General features: G+C 37.1%; 1 protein-coding gene across 10 annotated transcripts in view; it reads left to right on the top strand.

Annotated features, from left to right (window-relative positions):
* The window catches only part of CTNND2 (catenin delta 2), a 468899-nt gene that overhangs the window by 253210 nt on the left and 195331 nt on the right, over nucleotides 1-20358 (top strand). For all 10 annotated transcript variants that reach the window (XR_015697560.1, XM_087721965.1, XM_087721966.1 and 7 more), the window contains exon 9: nucleotides 13961-14213. Coding sequence is in view for 9 of the 10 variants with exons in the window: in XM_087721965.1 (XP_087578091.1) it covers nucleotides 13961-14213 (253 nt within the window). In the remaining variant the exon portion in view is untranslated. The remainder of the gene's footprint in view (nucleotides 1-13960; nucleotides 14214-20358) is intronic.

Raw genomic sequence — 20358 nt, 5'->3', positions numbered from 1 at the left:
CCATCCGCCGGCCAGTGTCGACTGGCGACTACCCGGAGGAGAGCCTTCTCTGTGGCTGCTCCGACCCTCTGGAACGAACTCCCCGTGGAGATTCGCACCCTCACCACCCTCCAGGCCTTCCACAAAGCCCTTAAAACCTGGCTGTTCCGACAGGCCTGGGGCTAAAGAACCGTTGCCCCCGTCTCGAATGGTATGATAGTTGTGTGTTTTAAGCCATGCATTGTTTTGTGTCGTTTTTAATTTTGTCTGTATCCCCCCTTCCCTGGTTTGAGTTGTGAGCCGCCCGGAGTCCCCTTCGGGGGAAAAGGGCGGCATATAAATGAAATAAACATTCATTCAAACATTCAAACATAATCTCTAAAGCCACCAGAACCTCTTTCAAAAACAAAGTAATAGATTTTCACACACACACACACACACACACACACACACACAAACACACACAAACACACAGCTGAATTATTAGCATCTGGCAGCACATCCAGCATCCTATTCATGAAGAGTTAAAATGTTCTAGCCTGCAGTCTTAATGCAAGTCAGGGAAATCTGGAATAATCATGTATTCTACAAAATTGCCCAGTTGGAGCTTACCAACTGCTGAAGCAGTATCTGTCAGCTGTGCTCTGTGATGGACAGTTCCCCTGCTAACTTTGAATAGACTTTAACTCTCTTGGCAGAGCTGGTAAGAACAGAACACGGTGTAGATGTGCGTGCTTATTTTGCTTGAAAGTACTAAAGGAATACTAATAGAATTTTAAAAAAAATCTGGTTTAAATATATTTCAAATGTGATACGTAAGATTTTTTTCCACAAGTGACAGCCCTCCTTGGTTATTGGTGTTAAAGTAAATAAAACGTTGATGACTTCCAGTCTGATGTAATTTCCTGCTAAATCTATAAGTAAAATATATAATGTAAAAAGAGTCACTAATTTTCATTAATTAGGCACTATTGTCATTACTGCCATGTGATTTTGCAGCTTCTCCATTGAGGATAATTAGTTTTGCATATGCAATTTAATCCTCATGCCATTTAGTATTATTTATAAATTAATTTATCTTCTTAATTTAATTAAAAAAATGGAAAAGTACATACAGTATCAAACCTAAAGATATTTTTAAAAACTGAAGCTACAATGCAGAATCCACTTTCCTTTTACATATTAGTTCATTTCTTGTTTCAATGTTTCTGTTTCCAAACTGAAATTAATTTCTTTAATATTTAGTGGTTTAGTGGTTTATCTGCTATTTAATATTAAAGAACAAGGAAATATTTCATGTGTGTGAAAATTGAAACAGAAAAGGCTATATGGAAAAGCTCTTTTTTTCTTCATAATTTCTCTTTTTTTCGACATTAGCCTTCACAACTCTAAGCATAGCAAAACAGAATATAGTGATTTTTGGGGAAGACACCCTGATCAATCACTTTTTATATACCTGTTGTGACTCAGCAGAAGCTTGCTGTGAGTTGAGTCGGGATGCAGGAATAATGAGCAGCTGTTGCTCGTTAGGGTCGTCTTCTGCAGATAAAGGACGGATGGTGCCACGCCTTAGTTGCAGAAGTCAACGTTCATTCGTGGTTCGTCGTGTGTGGTTCATTGTTTGGAGATTCAAAGAGGCACTTGGATAAGTGATTTGTTTTCTGTAAACATGATTCAAAGAGGCACTTGGATAAGTGATTTGCTTTCTGTAAACCTGGTTTGCTGTAAGAGCTTTTTGTTTTTGCATTATAACTTTTTGCCAGAGACTTTATCTATGTTTATTTTGGGCTCGCAGCCAGCTTGAGCCAGGACTGATAAATATATTTCCTTTGAAGTTCTGTCTGACTGCCGTTTGTGAACAAGCAAGGAGGGGGGTCAGAACATATACCTATCTAAATCTTTCACCTATACCCTTTTTCAGCCAGTTGTCTAATATATTTACTAATAGGGTGCTATAGATCCCTTCTATCAAGTTGCATAAACATTGGAAGACTTTAAAACTACATTTTCAAAGCTTGCAATAAGACTGCAATAAAACAGCAGAAAAAAATGCAGTGCTTGATTAATTTATAATTAACTATGTTGTTAATTATGCTCTTTTTCTTTATATTGAGATCTTGAAAGTGTCTTTTTTTTTCTTTTGCACATAGCTCAGACACTTACAAAGCTATTTAGTTGCCCCACACTGAAGATGTTTATCAGAATTATAAATTAAGTAATCTAGGAAATATATAAAAAGCGGGGAAACAATGGACTTTGGAAAGCCATCTTGTAGAAAGGGATTTGCAATCTCATTAGTGTCCATAATTCGCTTGGTAAAACAGCACAGCTCTCCCACTTGAACATGGGCACCGCTCTCTTGTCACATATCATTGGTCATTCTTGAAAGAATTGCTATTAGCTGTCTCAGCTGAAAGGCCACACAAGATAAATGAAACTCGGTAGTACCTGTTTCTCCCATCTTTTCTAGTTTCCACCTGCATTAGCAGCAGAAAAAAGTCTTCTCCAGCTGATGAACAGGGAAGATTTGCAACAGGCTCTAGACCAGAGTTTTTTAACCTTGGCAACTTTAAGATATGTGGATTTCGATCCCTAGAATTCCCTGAAGTCCACAGGTAACTTTGGCAACTTTCAGAAACACTGTGTCACATGAACATCAGAAACTGCAGAATACAGGTTCAAGTGTTCAAGAAGCAAGTATTGCCTGTACAAATACTTTTATCATTTTCTACTATTTTAAATAGGTAAGAAGAAAAAAATATTTAATTTATAAAATTATTTAATAATATTTTATTGAATAATATTTTATTAAAAGACTTCCCCAACTTCTCACCCAAACAAATTGCACTTAATTTCATTTTTAAATCTGTGTTGTGAAGTTGTCCACTCCCAAGGTCAATGTACAAATGCCAGCTGATGCAGGCAGAGATGAGACATTTGCTCAAGATAGCAGCCATGGAGCAAGTTCCCCATGGGCCAAGAACGGAGGGGGTTCTACTCCATCCTCTTCCTGGTCCCCAAGTCCTCGGGAGGGGTGAGAGCCATACTGGACCTCAAGAAACTCAACATCTATCTGGCACACAAGCAAGTATTGCCTATACTTGTACTTGTACTTGACGCCTCTTCGCCCATCGTGGGTATAGGCGACTTCCATGGAAATTTGACGCCACTGTATATGGCGATCCATGGAAGCTGTTTCGGCTGGATATACCCAAGGGGACGCCAGTCCCAAGGATCGACAGAGCCCGATTGGTGGGAACGGGGGGCACCACGTGAAGGCCGGGTTGTCGTTTGATAGTTGAGAGGCTTTGCAATAAGCATTGCAATGTATATTTTGCGCATCAACTATCCTTGCCCACCCAGTATTGCCTGTACAAATACTTTTATCATTTTCCACTATTTTAAATAGGTAAGAAGAAAAAAATATTTAATTTATAAAATTATTGAATAATATTTTATCGAATAATATTTTATTTAAAGACTTCCCCAACCTCCCACCCCCCAAAACAAATTGCACTTAATTTCATTTTCAAATTTGTGTTGTGAAGAAAACAGGATCAGCTTTTCATTTAACTTCTTAATTCCATAAATTAGTTTATTCTGCTTATTTTCTTGCTTTCCTCTGCAAATATTTAAGTAGATGGAAGCTAATTATGCTGGAATTATTGTTAATTTATATATTTGGTTTGGTTTGGTTTGTGACAGTACAAGTAATATAAGGTAAAGGTTCCCTTCACACAAATGTGTAGTCGTTCCCGACTCTAGGGAGTGGTGTTCATCTCTGTTTCAAAGCCGAACAGCTAGTGCTGTCTGAAGATGTCTCTGTGGTCATGTGGCCGGCATGACCATACACCAAAGGTGCATGGAACGCTGTTACCTTCCCACCAAAGGTGGTTCATATTTTTTCTACTTGCATTTTTACATGCTTTTAAACCGCTAGGTTGGCAGAAACTGGGACAAGTAACGGGAGCTCACTCTGTTACGCGGCGCTAGGGATTCGAACCACCAAACTGCCGACCTTTCTGATCGACAGGTTCAGCATCTTAGCCACTGAGCCACCGTGTCCCTAGTACAATTAATATGGAGTTGTAATAGCCTTCTATCGTCTTATGACACTTTGTACTCAAATGTTTAAAACACAGTTATTCTAATTCTATTAATATGGCTTCCACAGATAGTTCCACTGATATAGAACACAAAAGTGGAGAGGAGACATCACTGTCTAAATACTGTCATTGTGGCAAGAAGTCTGACATAATTTAAGAGCCGAGGTGGCGCAGTGGTTAGGGTGCAGTACTGCAGGCCACTTCAGCTGACTGTTATCTGCAGTTCAGCGGTTCTAATCTCACCGGCTCAAAGGTTGACTCAGCCTTCCATCCTTCCGAGGTGGGTAAAATGAGGACCCAGATTGTTGGGGGCAATATGCTGACTCTCTGTAAACCGCTTAGAGAGGGCTGAAAGCCCTATGAAGCGGTATATAAGTCTAACTGCTATTGCTATTGCTATGTTTATTAAGCAAACCCTCTGTAACTGATAAGTGTATGTAAGTACAGGTAGTCATTGACAAACGACCCTAACTGAGCCCAAAATTTATGTTGCTAAGCAAGGCACTTGTTAAGTGAGCTTTGCCACATTTTGTGACCTTTTTTTGCCACAGTTGTTAAACAAATTACTGCAATTGTGAATCATGCAGTCATTAAGCAAATCTGGTTTTCCCCATTGATTTTACTTGTCTGGAGCCAGCCAGGAAGAATTACAAATGGCGATGACAATGATCCCAAGATAGTGCAACTATCATAAATATATGCTGATTCTCAAGCATCCAAATTGTGATTGTGTGCATGAGGTTGCTGCAACGGTCTTAAGTGTGAAAATTGGTCATAAGTCGCTTGTTTCAACACTCTTTCTGACTTTGAATGGTTACTAAATGAATGGTTTTAAGTCAAGAACTACTTAAATCTACTTTCTAATTAACTTTGCAACTTTGCAACTTTAATAAGATTTGTATGCCACCCACTCCCTAGGGACTCTGGGCGGCTCACAACAAAACATAAAAATATTAAAAATACAATTATTAAAATAAGATATCATCCATTCAATCAAGTGGGGCTGGATTTCAATCAACAGCCCCAGGCCTGCCGGAACAGCCAAGTCTTGGTCGCTTTACGGAAGGCTGGGAGAGTGGTAAGGGTCCGGATCTCTGCGGGTAGCTCGTTCCATAAGGCCGGCGCCGCTATAGAGAAGGCCCTCCCTTGGGGAGCTGCCAGCCGGCATTGTCCGGTCGACGGCACCCGGAGGAGACCCAACCTGTGCGATTAATGGATGCAGGAAATGGTAGTCTCTAGATTAAGGATCCTAGCTTAGTTAGTATGACTGAAAGGAGCTTAGAGTAAAACAACTTTATTTCCATCTGTGACATACTGAATAGAATTAGGTTGAACTGTCTGGTACTCTTCTTGCTGTTAGGGAATGCTTCATGTAGCATATTGTAATTAAACTGGTATCCTGGAACAGTATTTTGCATGTGAGGGCCTTTGAAAAATACATGAATGTGAGATAGTTAGTTTATATGATAAAGTGAATAGATTTGAATTGTGCAATGTTTTGCATGAATATGCAACTGAAAGTTATTTACTGAATGTGATTTTAAAAGTGTAGAACGTAAGTAAAGCATAAAAGAGAACACATGAATGCTGTAGTGTTTCACTGCTTAAACGTATGACAAATATCTGTGATGGGTTTTTGATTATTTAATTAATTTATGGATAATTGTGTAAGAAATGCTTTGGCATTAGAAATATCTTGGTCTGTGTGTGGAAGATAAGGCCATATTTTGGGCTGAGAATCAGAATGAGAACTATTAGATAGATAGTATGGTGTAACAAAGAACATGGATCTGGAAACTAATATATCCAACACCAAAGTAATTATGCTTGACAGAGAAAAGGGAGTGAACAGTTGGATGTTTATTATACTTGTATGCTGCCCTATTCCCGAGGGACTCAGGGCGGCTAACAAACAAGTGGGGAAGGGGGAAATACAAAAAACAAACAAGACAGAAACAAGATACACAAAACAGATTAAAAACAACACAACAGTCACAGCAAATTCGAGTGGGGCTGGGAACTCATCAGCCCCAGGCCTGCCGGAATAGCCAGGTCTTAACGGCTTTGAATGCTATATATGTATGGAGAAAAACTAAAGCAAGTATTTGTATGTCATAGTTGAAGATGGGGAAATAAGATGATTTAAGATATGCAAATACTGGCAGAAACCATAATGGGTAGCCTATGATCTGCTACAAGGAAATGATGCTTATTTACAGAAATGCATATATGTTTCTATAGCAGACTTTTGCTCACTTTGATATAAATATATAAATGAAACTAGATGCATCATAAAAGAAGAAAAATAACCTTTGATGCAAATGTTTCTTTTTAATTCTTTGTATATACACACAAATCAGAGGCGGGTTCCTACCGGTTCGCACCAGTTCGGTAGAACCGGTTTGTCAAATCTACCGAACCGGTTAGAAGAGGTTCCACCAGTGGACCCGGAAAGCAGGCCACACCTACAGAAGAGGTTCCAAAAATTTTTGAAACCCACCACTGATACAAATCTAAAATTCCACTACAGAAGTAATTAAGGATTGATCAGATATAGGTCTTCCATATTTCTGGCTTATACTATATTTCTAAATAGTTCTCATCACAAAATAACACCAAAATAACAACAACCCGCATCATAGCTGCCGTTTATTCAGCTACCCAAATCTGACCGGAAAAGTCTATACATGACTTTATTATTCCAAATCACCTATCCTTGATGACAAACATATTCTCTGCAAATCTGCTAAACCATGTTGATCAAAGCCAAAGAGTATTATATATTTAATATCATAAGTGATTAAAAGGAACAAATGAGGCATAAATATTCTTGACAGTAAATAAATTAAGCATGAAATACTTTTGAGATCCAAGGTTTGTGCATAGCAATTTTCATTAAAGAAACTGGAATATTTACACTTCATTATAACAGACACTTCCTAGATAGCTTTTGCCTTATTGTGTTTCTTGATTTCTTCTTGGGGAGCAAAAACATAGAATTCTTCCATTTGAAAAAGTCAATAAATAAATTAATGGTGATTGCAATTCAATAATATTTGTATATCCATGTAATTTCTGTACTGTTGGATGAAGTTATATTGACAATTTAAAGTTTTAAAAAAGGTTTAATAATGTAATACATCAGTTTTGTTAAGTGCAAATAAAGGGGAAAAAAATACCCTGGAAAAAAAAGGAAAAACAAACTAATGTTTTTCTTTACCTTTTGATGATGTTGCAGGTTTTAAATATTAGTTGACATGAAATAAATTTTCCAACAGTCATGTACTAGTCACTTCATGAACAAATTGCAACACAGGGTTGTCAAAAATCTTCAATTTGTAAAAAAAATTTAAAATCTGCAAAGCACAATAAAGCAAAGAACAATAAAATGAGGTATGCCTATAATCCTTTAGTCAGTAGTTCTTACTTAGGTTAAATATGCATAGAGCCAAGGTGGCACAGTGGTTAAATGCAGCACTGCAGGCTACTGCTAGATCAGCAGTTCAGTGGTTCAAATCTCACCGGCTCAGGGTTGACTCAGCCTTCCATCCTTCCGAGGTGGGTAAAATGAGGACCCAGATTGTTGGGGGCAATATGCTGACTCTCTGTAAACCGCTTAGAGAGGGCTGAAAGCCCTATGAAGCGGTATATAAGTCTACTGCTATTGCTATTGCTATTGCTATTATAGGAGAGAATGCATATGTTTAGCAGGTTTTTTCCCCATTTAGTTTGGATGTGATAAATATGAATTCATTGAACTGAATTTTCAATACAAGGAAATGCAGACATATTCTGTCTTAAGTACCGCTGAGTTCAGATCAGTGGTGTGTTTCAAAAATTGTTCGAACCTACTCTGTGGGTGTCGCCTCCTTTGAGGGAGTGGCTTGCCACCCATGTGACCGGATGGGAGTGGCTTGCCGCCCATGTGACCGAATATAAAGATGCCGATGACACTTGTCAGAACCACCTTCAATTACCTCACACACAGCACTAACATGCATAAGAATAGGATGGAAACTTGTTTTTTAAAAGGCATCTTTGGTTTGCGTTAAAACAACTTCAACACACGCAGTGTTCTGATTGCACCACAAACGCAGTAGTCATCCTTACCTTTCACAGAGGCACTCAGTTTTATAAATATGAGCATGATAGTGTAGAATAATCATATCCAAGGACCAGTGGTGGGTTTCAAAAAAATTTGGAAGCTCTTCTGTAGGTGTGGCCTGCTTTCCGGGTTCACTGGTGGAACCTCTTCTAACCGGTTCGGTAGATTTGACGAACTGGTTCTACCGAATAGGTGCGAACTGTTAGGAACCCACCTCTGGTTCAGATGAATATGCTTAGAACTTCAAGTCCTGTTCAGTCAGTGTACGGTCCTTTGGGGTCCATGTTTAGAATATCTGCTATGGAAAATCTCCATGTGGGAGTGTTCCACCAACTATAGAAATTGATATTCAAGAAAGTCTTGATGGGTAGAAGAGGATCTCAGTGGCAGAGATAAAACCTCTATATGAGGAGAGAGGGGTTAATTCATTTTCCGGTAAATATGCAAATGCTCATCTTTGGAAAATAAATACTGTAAATCTAAGTTATATATGTGACAGGATAAAGGATTTGAGAAAACAAAGAAAGAATGAGACTAGGAAGAAACTTTAAATACATTATCTAAATCTGATCATAAGAACCCAAATCTAGTATTTATTTTTAACTAGTTTATTTATTTTATTCATTTAGCATGTTTATTACCGCTTCCTATGCAATTCTCTCTGAAAGAGTTCACAAAACATTAAAATACAATATATTAATAACTGTATATTTAGACATAACTTAGACTTGGAATGAAGAACACCAGAAAATCCTTTAGGTTAGACTGGGAAACTCAGATTGGATAGTTGAAAAAATATTCTGAAAAACTCTATAATAAATTATATCCATATCATTGCCAAGAATATTATATACCGAGTATTACCGAATATTATATTAAGAGCCGAGGTGGCGCAGTGGTTAGGGTGCAGTACTGCAGGCCACTTCAGCTGACTGTTATCTGCAGTTCGGCGGTTCTAATCTCACCGGCTCAAGGTTGACTCAGCCTTCCATCCTTCCGAGGTGGGTGAAATGAGGACCCAGATTGTTGGGGGCAATATGCTGACTCTGTAAACCGCTTAGAGAGGGCTGAAAGCCCTATGAAGCGGTATATAAGTCTAACTGCTATTGCTATTGCTATAAGAATATTATATACAACCTGGATATAAATTCTAGTCCTGCCATAGAGGTGAAAGCCAGCTGGTTGACTTGGTGCCACTCTCTCAGTCCAGCTCACCTCAGAGGGTTGTTGTTACGGGGGGAAAAGGAGGAGGAAAGAGTATTAGTATTTTTACTATCTTACGTTGAATATGAAAAAAGTGGGATTAAAATTTAAAAAGTTGAAATTTAGTTTAATTCAAAGGAAACTTACATAATAATAACAATGGTGGTGGTATAGTGTGTGTGTGTAAAAGCATATACATTGATTCTACATAGTGACACAGAAATATAAAGAATAGTTCCATTGGTAGTGAAGTTACAAGCACACTCTTGTCCCTACTCACTTTGCAACATATGCTGCTCCATTAGTAATTTGTAACTTTCTAGATAGACTCTTCGCTTCTAAAGAACTCGGTGGTGAATGGAATCAAAGAATATAACCACCAAAGGAAACTGTATTTCATCATTAAGAAGTTATTTTTAATTGTACTTTGTGTTAGCTGACAGCTGTAATTTTAATCCTATTCTAGACTCAGCGTGTGGTATGTGTATATTTTGATTTGTTCATTTATACCTTCCTTTTCTTCCATCATGAAACCATCCCTGGAGCCTTTCTAATTCAGAATTCTTATTTAAAGGATTCCCCCTCCCTCATTTCCCGCCCCCCCCCTCTTCCTTTCATGTGCACAATATGAAGTCAGTTTAGATCAGTGTGTCTTATTATTGGTTTTTTAGAATCCAGTATTTAAGCATGTTTTTGGAATAACCAATCCTTGAATGTTTTTTCCTCTTTTTAAAATTGTAGGACTTTTAAAATGTATGTTACCTGATCTTTTATAAGTTTTTCCCCGCTTTAAAATAATGTTAGTCACTATGACACGTAGGGTGATTCTATAGTGAAAAGGAAAGCCAGTTTTTATTTTAAGCAAATATATTTGTGCTAAAAGAGTAGCTAGCAACTCTTTCTCTGTTGGTTCTGAAAAATAGCAATAGCAATAGCAGTTAGACTTATATACCGCTTCATAGGGCTTTCAGTCCTCTCTAAGCAGTTTACAGAGTCAGCATATCGCCCCCAACAATCTGGGTCCTCATTTTACCCACCTCGGAAGGATGGAAGGCTGAGTCAACCTTGAGCCAGTGAGATTTGAACAGCCGAACTGCAGAACTGCAGTCAGCTGAAATAGCCTGCAGTGCTGCACTCTAACCACTGCGCCACTTCAGCCTTTCCCAGTTACATCACATAGGGCAAGTCTGCTATAAACTCTTCAGTACTTTAATTTTAGTTAAGTCTTACTTGAAGCATATTTTTGCCTCTTTTTCATTCTTCCCGAATCTCTTCAAGTATTTTTACATGTTTTTGGGCAGAGAATATTTTAGTATTTGTAAGATTTCCCCCTTCTGTGTATTTGATTAATTTATGAACTAATGTTTTTGATATGCATGTAGAATAGCGTCGTGGCACGACAAAACCGTGCTCGACTAAGCCGCCCCCGATTAAACCGCGTCACTGACGTCATCAACAGGGCGACAACAGCGAGCGCGGAGAAAGAAGGGCGCTTTAAATAGCGCTTTGAAAGTAAGCCGATTCAACTTAAGGTAAGGGTTAGGTTTAGGGTTAGCTTTAGGGTTAGGTTAAGGGTTAGGGTTAGGGTTAGGTTAAGGGTTAGGGTTAGGTTTAGGGTTACGTAAAGGGTTAGGATTAGGTTTAGGGTTAGGTTAAGGGTTAGGGTTAGGTTAAGGGTTAGGTTTAGGGTTAGGTTTAGGATTAGGTTTAGGGGGGTTAGGTTTAGGGGTTAATTTTAGGTTTAGCATTTACAGCGTGCTTCTGTCTCCACACTGTTGTCGCGCTGTTGATGACGTCAGCTACGCGGTTTAGTCGAACGCGGTTTTGTGGTGGAACCGAATAGCGTTACCATATATTTGCAGCTTATATATGAGTAATATTTCTTTGTTACTCTTCCAACCTAGATAAGTAATATGTTGTTAAAATGTTTGTGAAGCAACAAATACCCAAATTTTATCTTGATATATATTAAGGCTGATACATCTGTTTTCATGCATGTGGTCTAATATAACTTGATCATCCCATTATTTTTTAAATGTCTACTAACGAAAATAATTTTGAATATTGCATCATCATTACCATGACCATAATTAACAATTACATTTTATAGACCAACTTGCTGCTCCATATATATCAATGAAAACTATATACACGCACGCACGCATACATAAAAAGTAATGCTGACTTCCAAACTTCCAAAGATTGCATTTGCCTTGCTTTTAAAATGAAACACACAGTGGATGTTTCTTAATTTGTCTATGAAATTTTTGGAAGTTATAATGGAACATTTAAGATCCAGAAATAAGATTATTCTAGATTATAGCATTACAGCACTTGGTGAAAAACCACATCAGTCTATTATTACTGTATAAGGAATGTGTAATTCATGTGGTCAGAAGGACAAGTAAAGCTAATGCTAGAATACCTTATAAGTGTTTATTTTCACGTTGTAAAAGTTTAGTATGACAATAATTAAACCAGTGGTGGGTTTCAAAAAAAATTCGAACCTACTCTGTGGGTGTGGCCTCCTTTGTGGGAGTGGCTTGCCAGCCATGTGACCTGGTGGGAGTGTCTTGCCGGCCATGTGTCTCTCTCTCTCTCTCTCTCTCTCTCTCTCTCTCTCTCTCTCTCTCTCTCTCTCTCTCTCTCCTTCCTTTTGTCTCTCTGTCTCTTTTTCCTTTTTTTCTTTCATATCTCTCTCACTTTTTCTTTTTTCTGTTTTTATTTCTTTCTTCCTTTCTTTCTCTTTCTCTGTGTGAGTCTGTCTATCTGTGTGTGTGTGTGTGTGTGTGTGTCAGTGGTGGGTTTCAAAAAATTTTGGAACCTCTTCTGTAGGTGTGGCCTGCTTTCTGGGTCCACTGGTGGAACCTCTTCTAACCGGTTCGGTAGATTTGACGAACCGGTTCTACCGAACAGGTGCGAACTGGTAGGAACCCACCTCTGAATTAAACAACGATGAATTATATTCCCAAATTCTGTGAACATAAACGGAAAAGTGATTTTGCATATATATTTTTTGGTCATTGGTCCTAATTTATTTCTAGTAATCAAATATTTCTCCTTAATGTAATTGAATTTTCTTACTAAATTTTTATGTATGTCAGCGTCATCAAGTATTCTGATGGTAATTTTGCAAGAAAAAAAATGGTTAATGTTACCTTGGACACACAACTTGGAATGAATGTCCATTAAAGATAAACATAGACGTTTGGCTGGATCTGAAACCTGCTAAATAATTAAAACTGTAATATAGAATTTATTTCATTATTTTCCTTACCTATCCTAAATTTGAATTCCCAGATCTGGACACTTTATCAGAGTTTTTATTTGCATCAGAAATTGATAGTATAGTAAGAAGAGCGAAACTGGGAAACATCTACACAATTTAGTCAAACATTTTTGAGAACTAAGAGAAATGCTGTTCTCTTTTAATCCCTTCATTTTATTTGGGCATAAATTGGCCTTCGAAGAGAACAATGCTACAGGATAATACATAAATAATATAGACAGTAGAGAAAATTTCAGCGTAGGTGTGCACATATAAACTGAAAATACCATTTGTAGCATTTAACATATTTAATTTCCAAGTTTGTGACCTAGTTAATGCTTTTCTCTAAAACGAATAAGTCTAAAGAGAACTATAGAAAATGAATATTATAAGTCTATTTAATTATACCAACAAAAACCAGCTAATAACTGAAATGCTTTTCTTTCGTTCGTTTTCCACTATTTTATAACAGATTAATTTATACTTACGATAAAATGCTTCTGATTTCATATATAAAAATATATTTTAAGGAAAATCAGTAGTGGCATCTGAATTGGCAGATAGATCCATGTTGATTTATAAATAATTTATTTAATTATTTAATTAATTTAGTTTAATGACAAAGTATTTCATTGAAAAACCCACCAAGTAGCTCTGTGAATTGGTTTCCAGTCCTAATAACCTACTATTTACCCAGAAAATCTTTATTTAGAAATCAGTATCATGAAAAAACAAACTGGCATTATTTGAATAACTTTTAAAATTACTTAACATTGATGCTATTATCCAAAATGGGTCATACTTCATTTCTTCTTCAATGCAGGTATAATTCTAATTATGGTTATGGAATGTACAAAGGGCTTTTTTTTAATTGAAGTTTACAAATGAAATTCATATCCTCTGTCATTATAACTCTTGGGTAATATTATTATGCAGACTGGGGATGATTGGATATTAATTGTATAAAGTATTTTATTTTGTAGCATCTCTAAAGCAGGGCCCACATTTAATAGGCAACATTCTTTAATGTGTTTTTTAAAAAAAAAATTCCAAATTGAATACAAAGGGAAGATCAGTCTCAGAGTGTTTAGTTCTAATTTTTTATGCTAGTGTTTTTTTTTTCATATGGAAATGACTTATGTCTCATTATGTTTCCAGGGATTGTAATGTTCTTTTTTTCTCATCCTTTTCAAACCCCTGTTTATATGTGTGTATTTTTTTTCCTCTGCCTAGACCTGGTTAACCATTTCTGTGAACAGGTCCTCAATTTTTTGCTTTGTCCCTACTTTCCTGTCGTAGCCCCATCTTCCCCTGGTGTCGACTCCGTACCCTTACAGCGCACAGGCAGTCAACACGCCACCCAGAACGCATCAGCGACCTTCCAGAGGGCCAGCTATGCTGCGGGCCCTGCCTCCAATTATGCAGATCCCTACCGACAGCTGCAGTATTGTCCTTCTGTTGAATCACCATACAGCAAATCTGGACCAGCCATCCCACCTGAGGGAACCTTGGCTAGGTCACCTTCTATTGATAGCATTCAGAAAGATCCCAGGTGGGTAAAACTTTTTTTTCCCTATTATTAATTCATAAAGAGATGTCCAGCTGCAAACATGGGTATCAAGGTGGTAGATATAGAACAGGGGTAGTCAACCTTTTTATACCTACCGCCCACTTTTGTATCTCTGTTAGTAGTAAAATTTTCTAACCGCCCACCGGTTCCACAGTAATGGTGATTTATAAAGTAGGGAAGTCAATTTAAATTTAAAAAAGGAAAGTGCTTCAGTATCGGACAAAACCCCCTACCGCCCACCATGAAAGCTGGAACGCCCACAAGTGGGCGGTAGGGACCAGGTTGACTACCACTGATATAGACAAATAAACCAGTTCCATATTTTTTTTAATGAAGTTCTGTTTTATAAGCCAAACCAATTGGCCAGGAGTACTGTTATAAAAATGGGGATTTATTAATATTTTAATCTATTTGCATTTTTAACAACAGAAATAAGAAAATGGCACACATAGTGTCCTTCTGTTCTTTTTTCCATGGAACTTCCTCTACAGATGTCTTGCATGTAATGTGTGTGTGTGTGTGTACACACACACACACACACACGTTTTTAATTACTTTCCTGATAGTAAAGGTTATTTTGGTTAAGTATTTTTCAAATGCCACTCAATTTCCTAAGAAAGTAAGCTGGTGTTAAATGTTTCCAAGGGTATTTTCATATGAATTTTGATTTAGATATAAAGGTTGGAATACAGTAGGAGCTAGTAAACAAACAAACTTAATTAAAATATGCAACTGTTTTTTTTTACAAGACTTCCATTGCCCAGATACTGTGACTTTTATGGCATTTAAACAGGACAGACAAAAATGCAAAATGTACCCAGACATCAATGTTAGCCTAGGAGTTTTAAACGTTTTGCCTGTTTTTAAAAAATTATTTTATACTTGATGAATTATTTGGTTTTTTTTTCCTTGCTTCTGTTATATTTTCTTTAACTGCCTTCTATTTCACTTTTCCCTAACAATGAAAATATTTTAGCCAATTATTTTGTCAGTCTTAAAAAGATAACACCTATAAAACATGTAGAAACACTTGCTCAGATAAGTAGGGTTCATTAATTTTTTTTAACAAAAGATTACAAATATTTTAAAACTATGTTTAATAAAGGACTCTTGTTTGTTTTTGAACATGTGGTTAGAGGGGGGACAGGATTTGAAGGTTGCTCAGTCTATATAATAAAAGCTTTACACGGCCTCTTTGCTAGGACATTTAGAAGTCATTGTGTCACAAATGTGGTTAGATTTTAAATGTTCTGAAAAAAAATATTGCTGTCACTGCTTAACATATCACTTTTTAGTATGTTTCTACGTGGAAGAATTACAGAATGCCTGATAGCCTCATTTGCTGGAGGGTCCCCTGTTGCATTATAATTTCAAATTTGGATCCCATGTGCAGAAATGTAGCAAATAGCTGGGTTTACTAGGATGGAAAGTTACGGAATGTCTTGCAGAAATTCTAGGGATTTTCACACCTGAACTGCCTCCTGCTTTGCAGTAGTGGCTTTGTAAGTTGCCTGTCACCATCACCTATATTCCGAGGGGGTCTTGGAAAAGATCAAAAGAAAATAAAACCCATCAGATGATGCTGGTTTTCTACCAATCATAAAAAAGTTTGAAGTGGGAATCAAATGATTTCAGATTTTAAAAAAATCTAAATAATGTCTTCCTGTTCCAAGTGTGGTATGAATACAGACTGAAATTAGGCACACTAGCTTATACTGAGAAATAACTGCATTAAGTAATCTAACTTGACCTAGCACAGCACAAAAAATATAAGCCCAATGCAGTTCCTGGCTAGATATATTACCTATAGCAGTTTTTAAAGCAAAATCCCTCATTTACTTGAAGATTCTAGCTTTTGAGGATGGGGGATATATGTTTTAATCAAAGGCAGTGGAAAATAAATTTAAATCATGCTTTTACCCCAGTATCATTTCAGTTTCTTTTTCTCTCTAGCGGGAGGAAGTAACTGACTCTCTGAGTATGTGATAAAAAATATCTTTACCTCCGGTTGTGTATTCTGGCTCTGACCTAAACTGTTCTTAATGTCTGCCACTTAAGCAGAATTCAGAACAAGAATTACAGAGTAAGTGTTAAAACAGTTCTGAGAAATCAGAAATCAGCTATTCTGCTCCGGAAAAAACATTAAGTATATCTAAAAGTTCGTGTTTCTATAATTGCTCAATTATTAGCCACTTTTCTCTCTCATATTTCCCAAGTTATTTCCCAAGTTATGCATGAGGAGTTCTGTATGAAATCCAAGGTTTTGTTTTCTAATTCTTTCGCAATAATAATTTCTCAACCTGCATTGCAATGGGGATTTTGATAAGTTCCTAGAAACTTTTGTTTAAAAAAGTTGAAAAATTAGGAAGGGAACTCGACTTTAGATAAGATGTAGCTCTGTTTCAGGCAGTTTGCAACTTTATATTATTATTATTTTTTTTAAATGAAACCACTGACCATGGAATTCCTTTTCTGCCCCAATGACTTATAATGCCTATCACTATACTGACAGTTTCCTATTAAAGTACAAGTTAGACTTTCTAGTTCTCACAAATTATACTTGTGCTTCAAATGCTTAAAGCCATGTATTAAGAGCTGGGCAGTAATTTCAATTTGATTACCCAAAGATGATTCAGAGCACATGAGGGCAGAAGTGGAGCACTTGTCTACAAATCTTTAAAATAGCTACAGTTGCAAGAAAAAAAGTATTACTCCAAAATTACTCCAGATCGTTGTGCAGATCTGATCTGCAACTACAGGAAACGTCTGGTTGAGGTTATTGCTGCCAAAGGAGGGTCAACCAGTTAAGTCCAATGGTTCACATAGTTTTTCCTACTTGCACTGTGAATGTTTACATGTTATGTGCAATTAAACCATGGCAACCTCTAATGTTTGTGTAGTATTATTTTCAGCAGACTTGTGTTTTTCTGTTGTTGTGACTTAGATGAACTTCGGAGCACATTTTATGACCAATTCATGCAAAACTCCACGTAATCCCAAGGGGTTCACATACTTTTTCTTGCAACTGTATGTCTTTCCCCAGGATTTAATCCCAAGAAGACGCATGGTTGCTTTAAGAAGTGCAATAAGCTATGTTTAGGTGCCTTTCTGGATCAGAATTGAAACACTGCACAGGCCTGTCACATAAACATATACAGTTTAGGAATTTACCAAAAATATAACTTGTAGAGTTTGTCTTTGAAAGACTCAATTTATTGAGAAGGGGATTATGGCAAAATCACCCTATTCCGTTTTCCTTATTACAGCTATCAGGATTGCAAATATGAAGACTACCATTAAATGGCAGGAGAGAGTTACCATGTTTTGTATCTCTTTACCGCCCTCTAGCAGTGTTCCAGATTTTTGCAGTTCCAATATGTTGGCCTTGATCGTTATTCTGGATTTGCACAAGATGCTGATCTGTAGTTAATTAGGTTATCTTGAAACAACTAGTTAACAACCAGTTGCTTATTTTTAATGTGCGTTGCATCTCGGATACAGCATGCCCACTTGAAGCTATAGACTGTTTGGATGATACGATGAAAGGACTACCAATATTTGGACTGCAAATATTTGAACAACGATTAAAGGCAAAAAGGAGTCACAGTTTACTGCATTCTTTGCTTCTGTCTAATAGTCTTCCAAACATTTGCAGACATAGTGATTTTGCAGATATAGAAGCTGTACTATACTGATGCTTAATAACACAGCATAGTCAATGTGCTGCAACCTGACATCAGTTCGTTACAATTGCTTTGCTTTGCAAAAGTACTAGATAATGAAAAATTACATTATATTTAAAAATATATATATTTAGATGATATTCAACTATTATATGGCAGTAAACGTTGCTGCAGTTTTTGGTAGAGTTTTATATTATAGTTGTTATGGAAATGCATCACAGGCCTTGTTTCTGATTAATGGGAATGTTCCTTTTAATATTCAAAGACTTTCTTCCTCTGGCTCTTGCTTTGAAAGTTCCATTTCATTCCCTCTGCTGTGTTTAATTTCCTATCATGCGGAGAAGGAAAGTTACTGGCTTAGTATCTTCAAAGACTTTATATCAATAGGCCTTCTTGTATCCCTTGCTTTGTTCTCTTTTCAAGGGGAACAGAGCTTAATATCCCATATTCTTTGTGGACCATTGGCATTCATATTTGCCTCCCTATCTAGGAAGAACACTGTTCTCTTCACAAGCCGTTTATTCATTCAGTTTTTCATCGGGAAAACCAACTGATAATAAAAAGCAGCAATTACAATCTTCTTACAAATCTTATTATGAAAATATTGTGAGAGTAAAATATGGAGGGCAGAGTACAGATTTAAGATAAATTGGGGGTTTTTTTTTTCTCCCTGGAAGTGTTCCTACAGTAAATCTGACTTATTTGTTAGGATTTGTTTTCATGCAACATAGAATAAGAGATCAGCCACAGTATAAATTCCAGTATTGTTCAGCTTTACAAGCATATCTTTTGTCTGCATTGAAGTATTCAAGATTCACATAAAACCAAGCAAAAGTTCACTGAAATATTCTGTTACCTTGTGCCACCTTTGTGTCTTTGTGCCATACACATGCAGATAGATAGATGTGCATGTGCGCACATGTGCTGTGATGGATAAAGTGCTGGAATAGAGGTGGGGAGATTCAGGTTCTGGTCTGGCATAAATTCCAGCTAATTGAATTGGGTCTATCAATCATTCTCAGCCCTACACTGAGAAGTTAAAAATACTTCTCAACTTCAAACTGTACAGGAACAGCATGGTGGATTACAATCATTAATAAAGTGGCTTTCGGTTAATTGATTTATGTTGACAACACATATACACACACACAAACAAACACATTCGTCAAGGACTGACAGATCTGACAGAATGAAGCAAAATAACACAAGTGGAGAGAAGGCTCCAATTAATAGCTGCATGGCACATCTTTATTTCAGTTACGCGCAGTGGTGGGATTCAGCCAGTTCGCACCTATTTGGGAGAACCGGTTGGTAACTTTCTAAGCAGTTTGGAGAAACGGTTGTTGGAAGAAATCTTTTGTTTTTTCCTACTTCACAGGACTAATCCTGTAAGGAAGGCAGGAAGGAAACATCGGGTGTTGTTTCTAGCCTAATCTTTATTGCCCTGCTTACAGAAACTGCCTCTCCAGTTAACCCTTATTACATTTTAACAGCTAAGGTGAAGCGTCCATTGACCTGAGTGACCTTGAGTTGGCCACGCCCACATGATCACATGACCACCGAGCCCCGCCTACTCAGCTGGTCATTAGGGCAGAGAACTGGTTGGTAAATTATTTGAATCCCGCCACTGGTTACGTCTTATGTTCTTCATTATATAAATTTTACAGTGTTTCCGTATATATAATACTTATTCATCAATTTAATTGTTTAAAAAAAATATCATGATCCTACCATTTGTAGTAAGATGCCACCTCTATAAATATGCAATATTCTGCTGGCATAGGAAGTTGTTTGTGCTAACCAAGAGCACTGAGTAGGTAGCACAACAAATTTATCACAATGAAAGACGCTGGAAGGGGAAACAATACAACTCTTTGAGACTTCAACAAGACCTTCATGTTGACAGAATGCAAATGTTAACTGTAGTGGACTCCTACAGTTATTATGTCCTTGGCTGCCGTTACTGTAGCCAAATTATTTTTTTCCGCAATATTTTCATATTAGATTTCCATTTTCATGGCAAAAGGGACTCTGGAATTCTGTAGTGCTAAACATACTGACTACTGTATTTAGCCTGATATTTATGTTTTGCTTTTCTGTGTAGTAGATACACAGACAATCGTGGCCTATTCAGAAAATCACATTTACACAAATTATTCCTTAACATGATGAGTGAATCTAATCTGTGTGGTCTTATTTTTAATATATTTAACTGAATCCCTCTTGGCAACCTGAATATAGTCCAGATAGGAATTACACTGAGATTATATTCAGTGTGCTTTCCCTCCCTCCCTCCGCTTGAAAGGAAGCCACATATGAGCCGTAACCATGAAACACCTAAACACCTTGTCAAATGAAAAAGCCAGTGTGATGTAGCAATTAAGGTGATGGACTGGACTGGTTAGTCCATCCTCAACAAGGGAAGCCCACTGAGCATTTTGGGC

Source organism: Thamnophis sirtalis, unplaced genomic scaffold, assembly GCF_051295495.1.
Source record: "Thamnophis sirtalis isolate CommonGarterSnake01/CBP01778 unplaced genomic scaffold, rThaSir2_p1.2 scaffold_8, whole genome shotgun sequence".
In the NCBI taxonomy this organism is placed as follows: Eukaryota; Metazoa; Chordata; class Lepidosauria; order Squamata; family Natricidae; genus Thamnophis; species Thamnophis sirtalis.
This window is presented reverse-complemented; position numbering and strand designations above follow the sequence as displayed.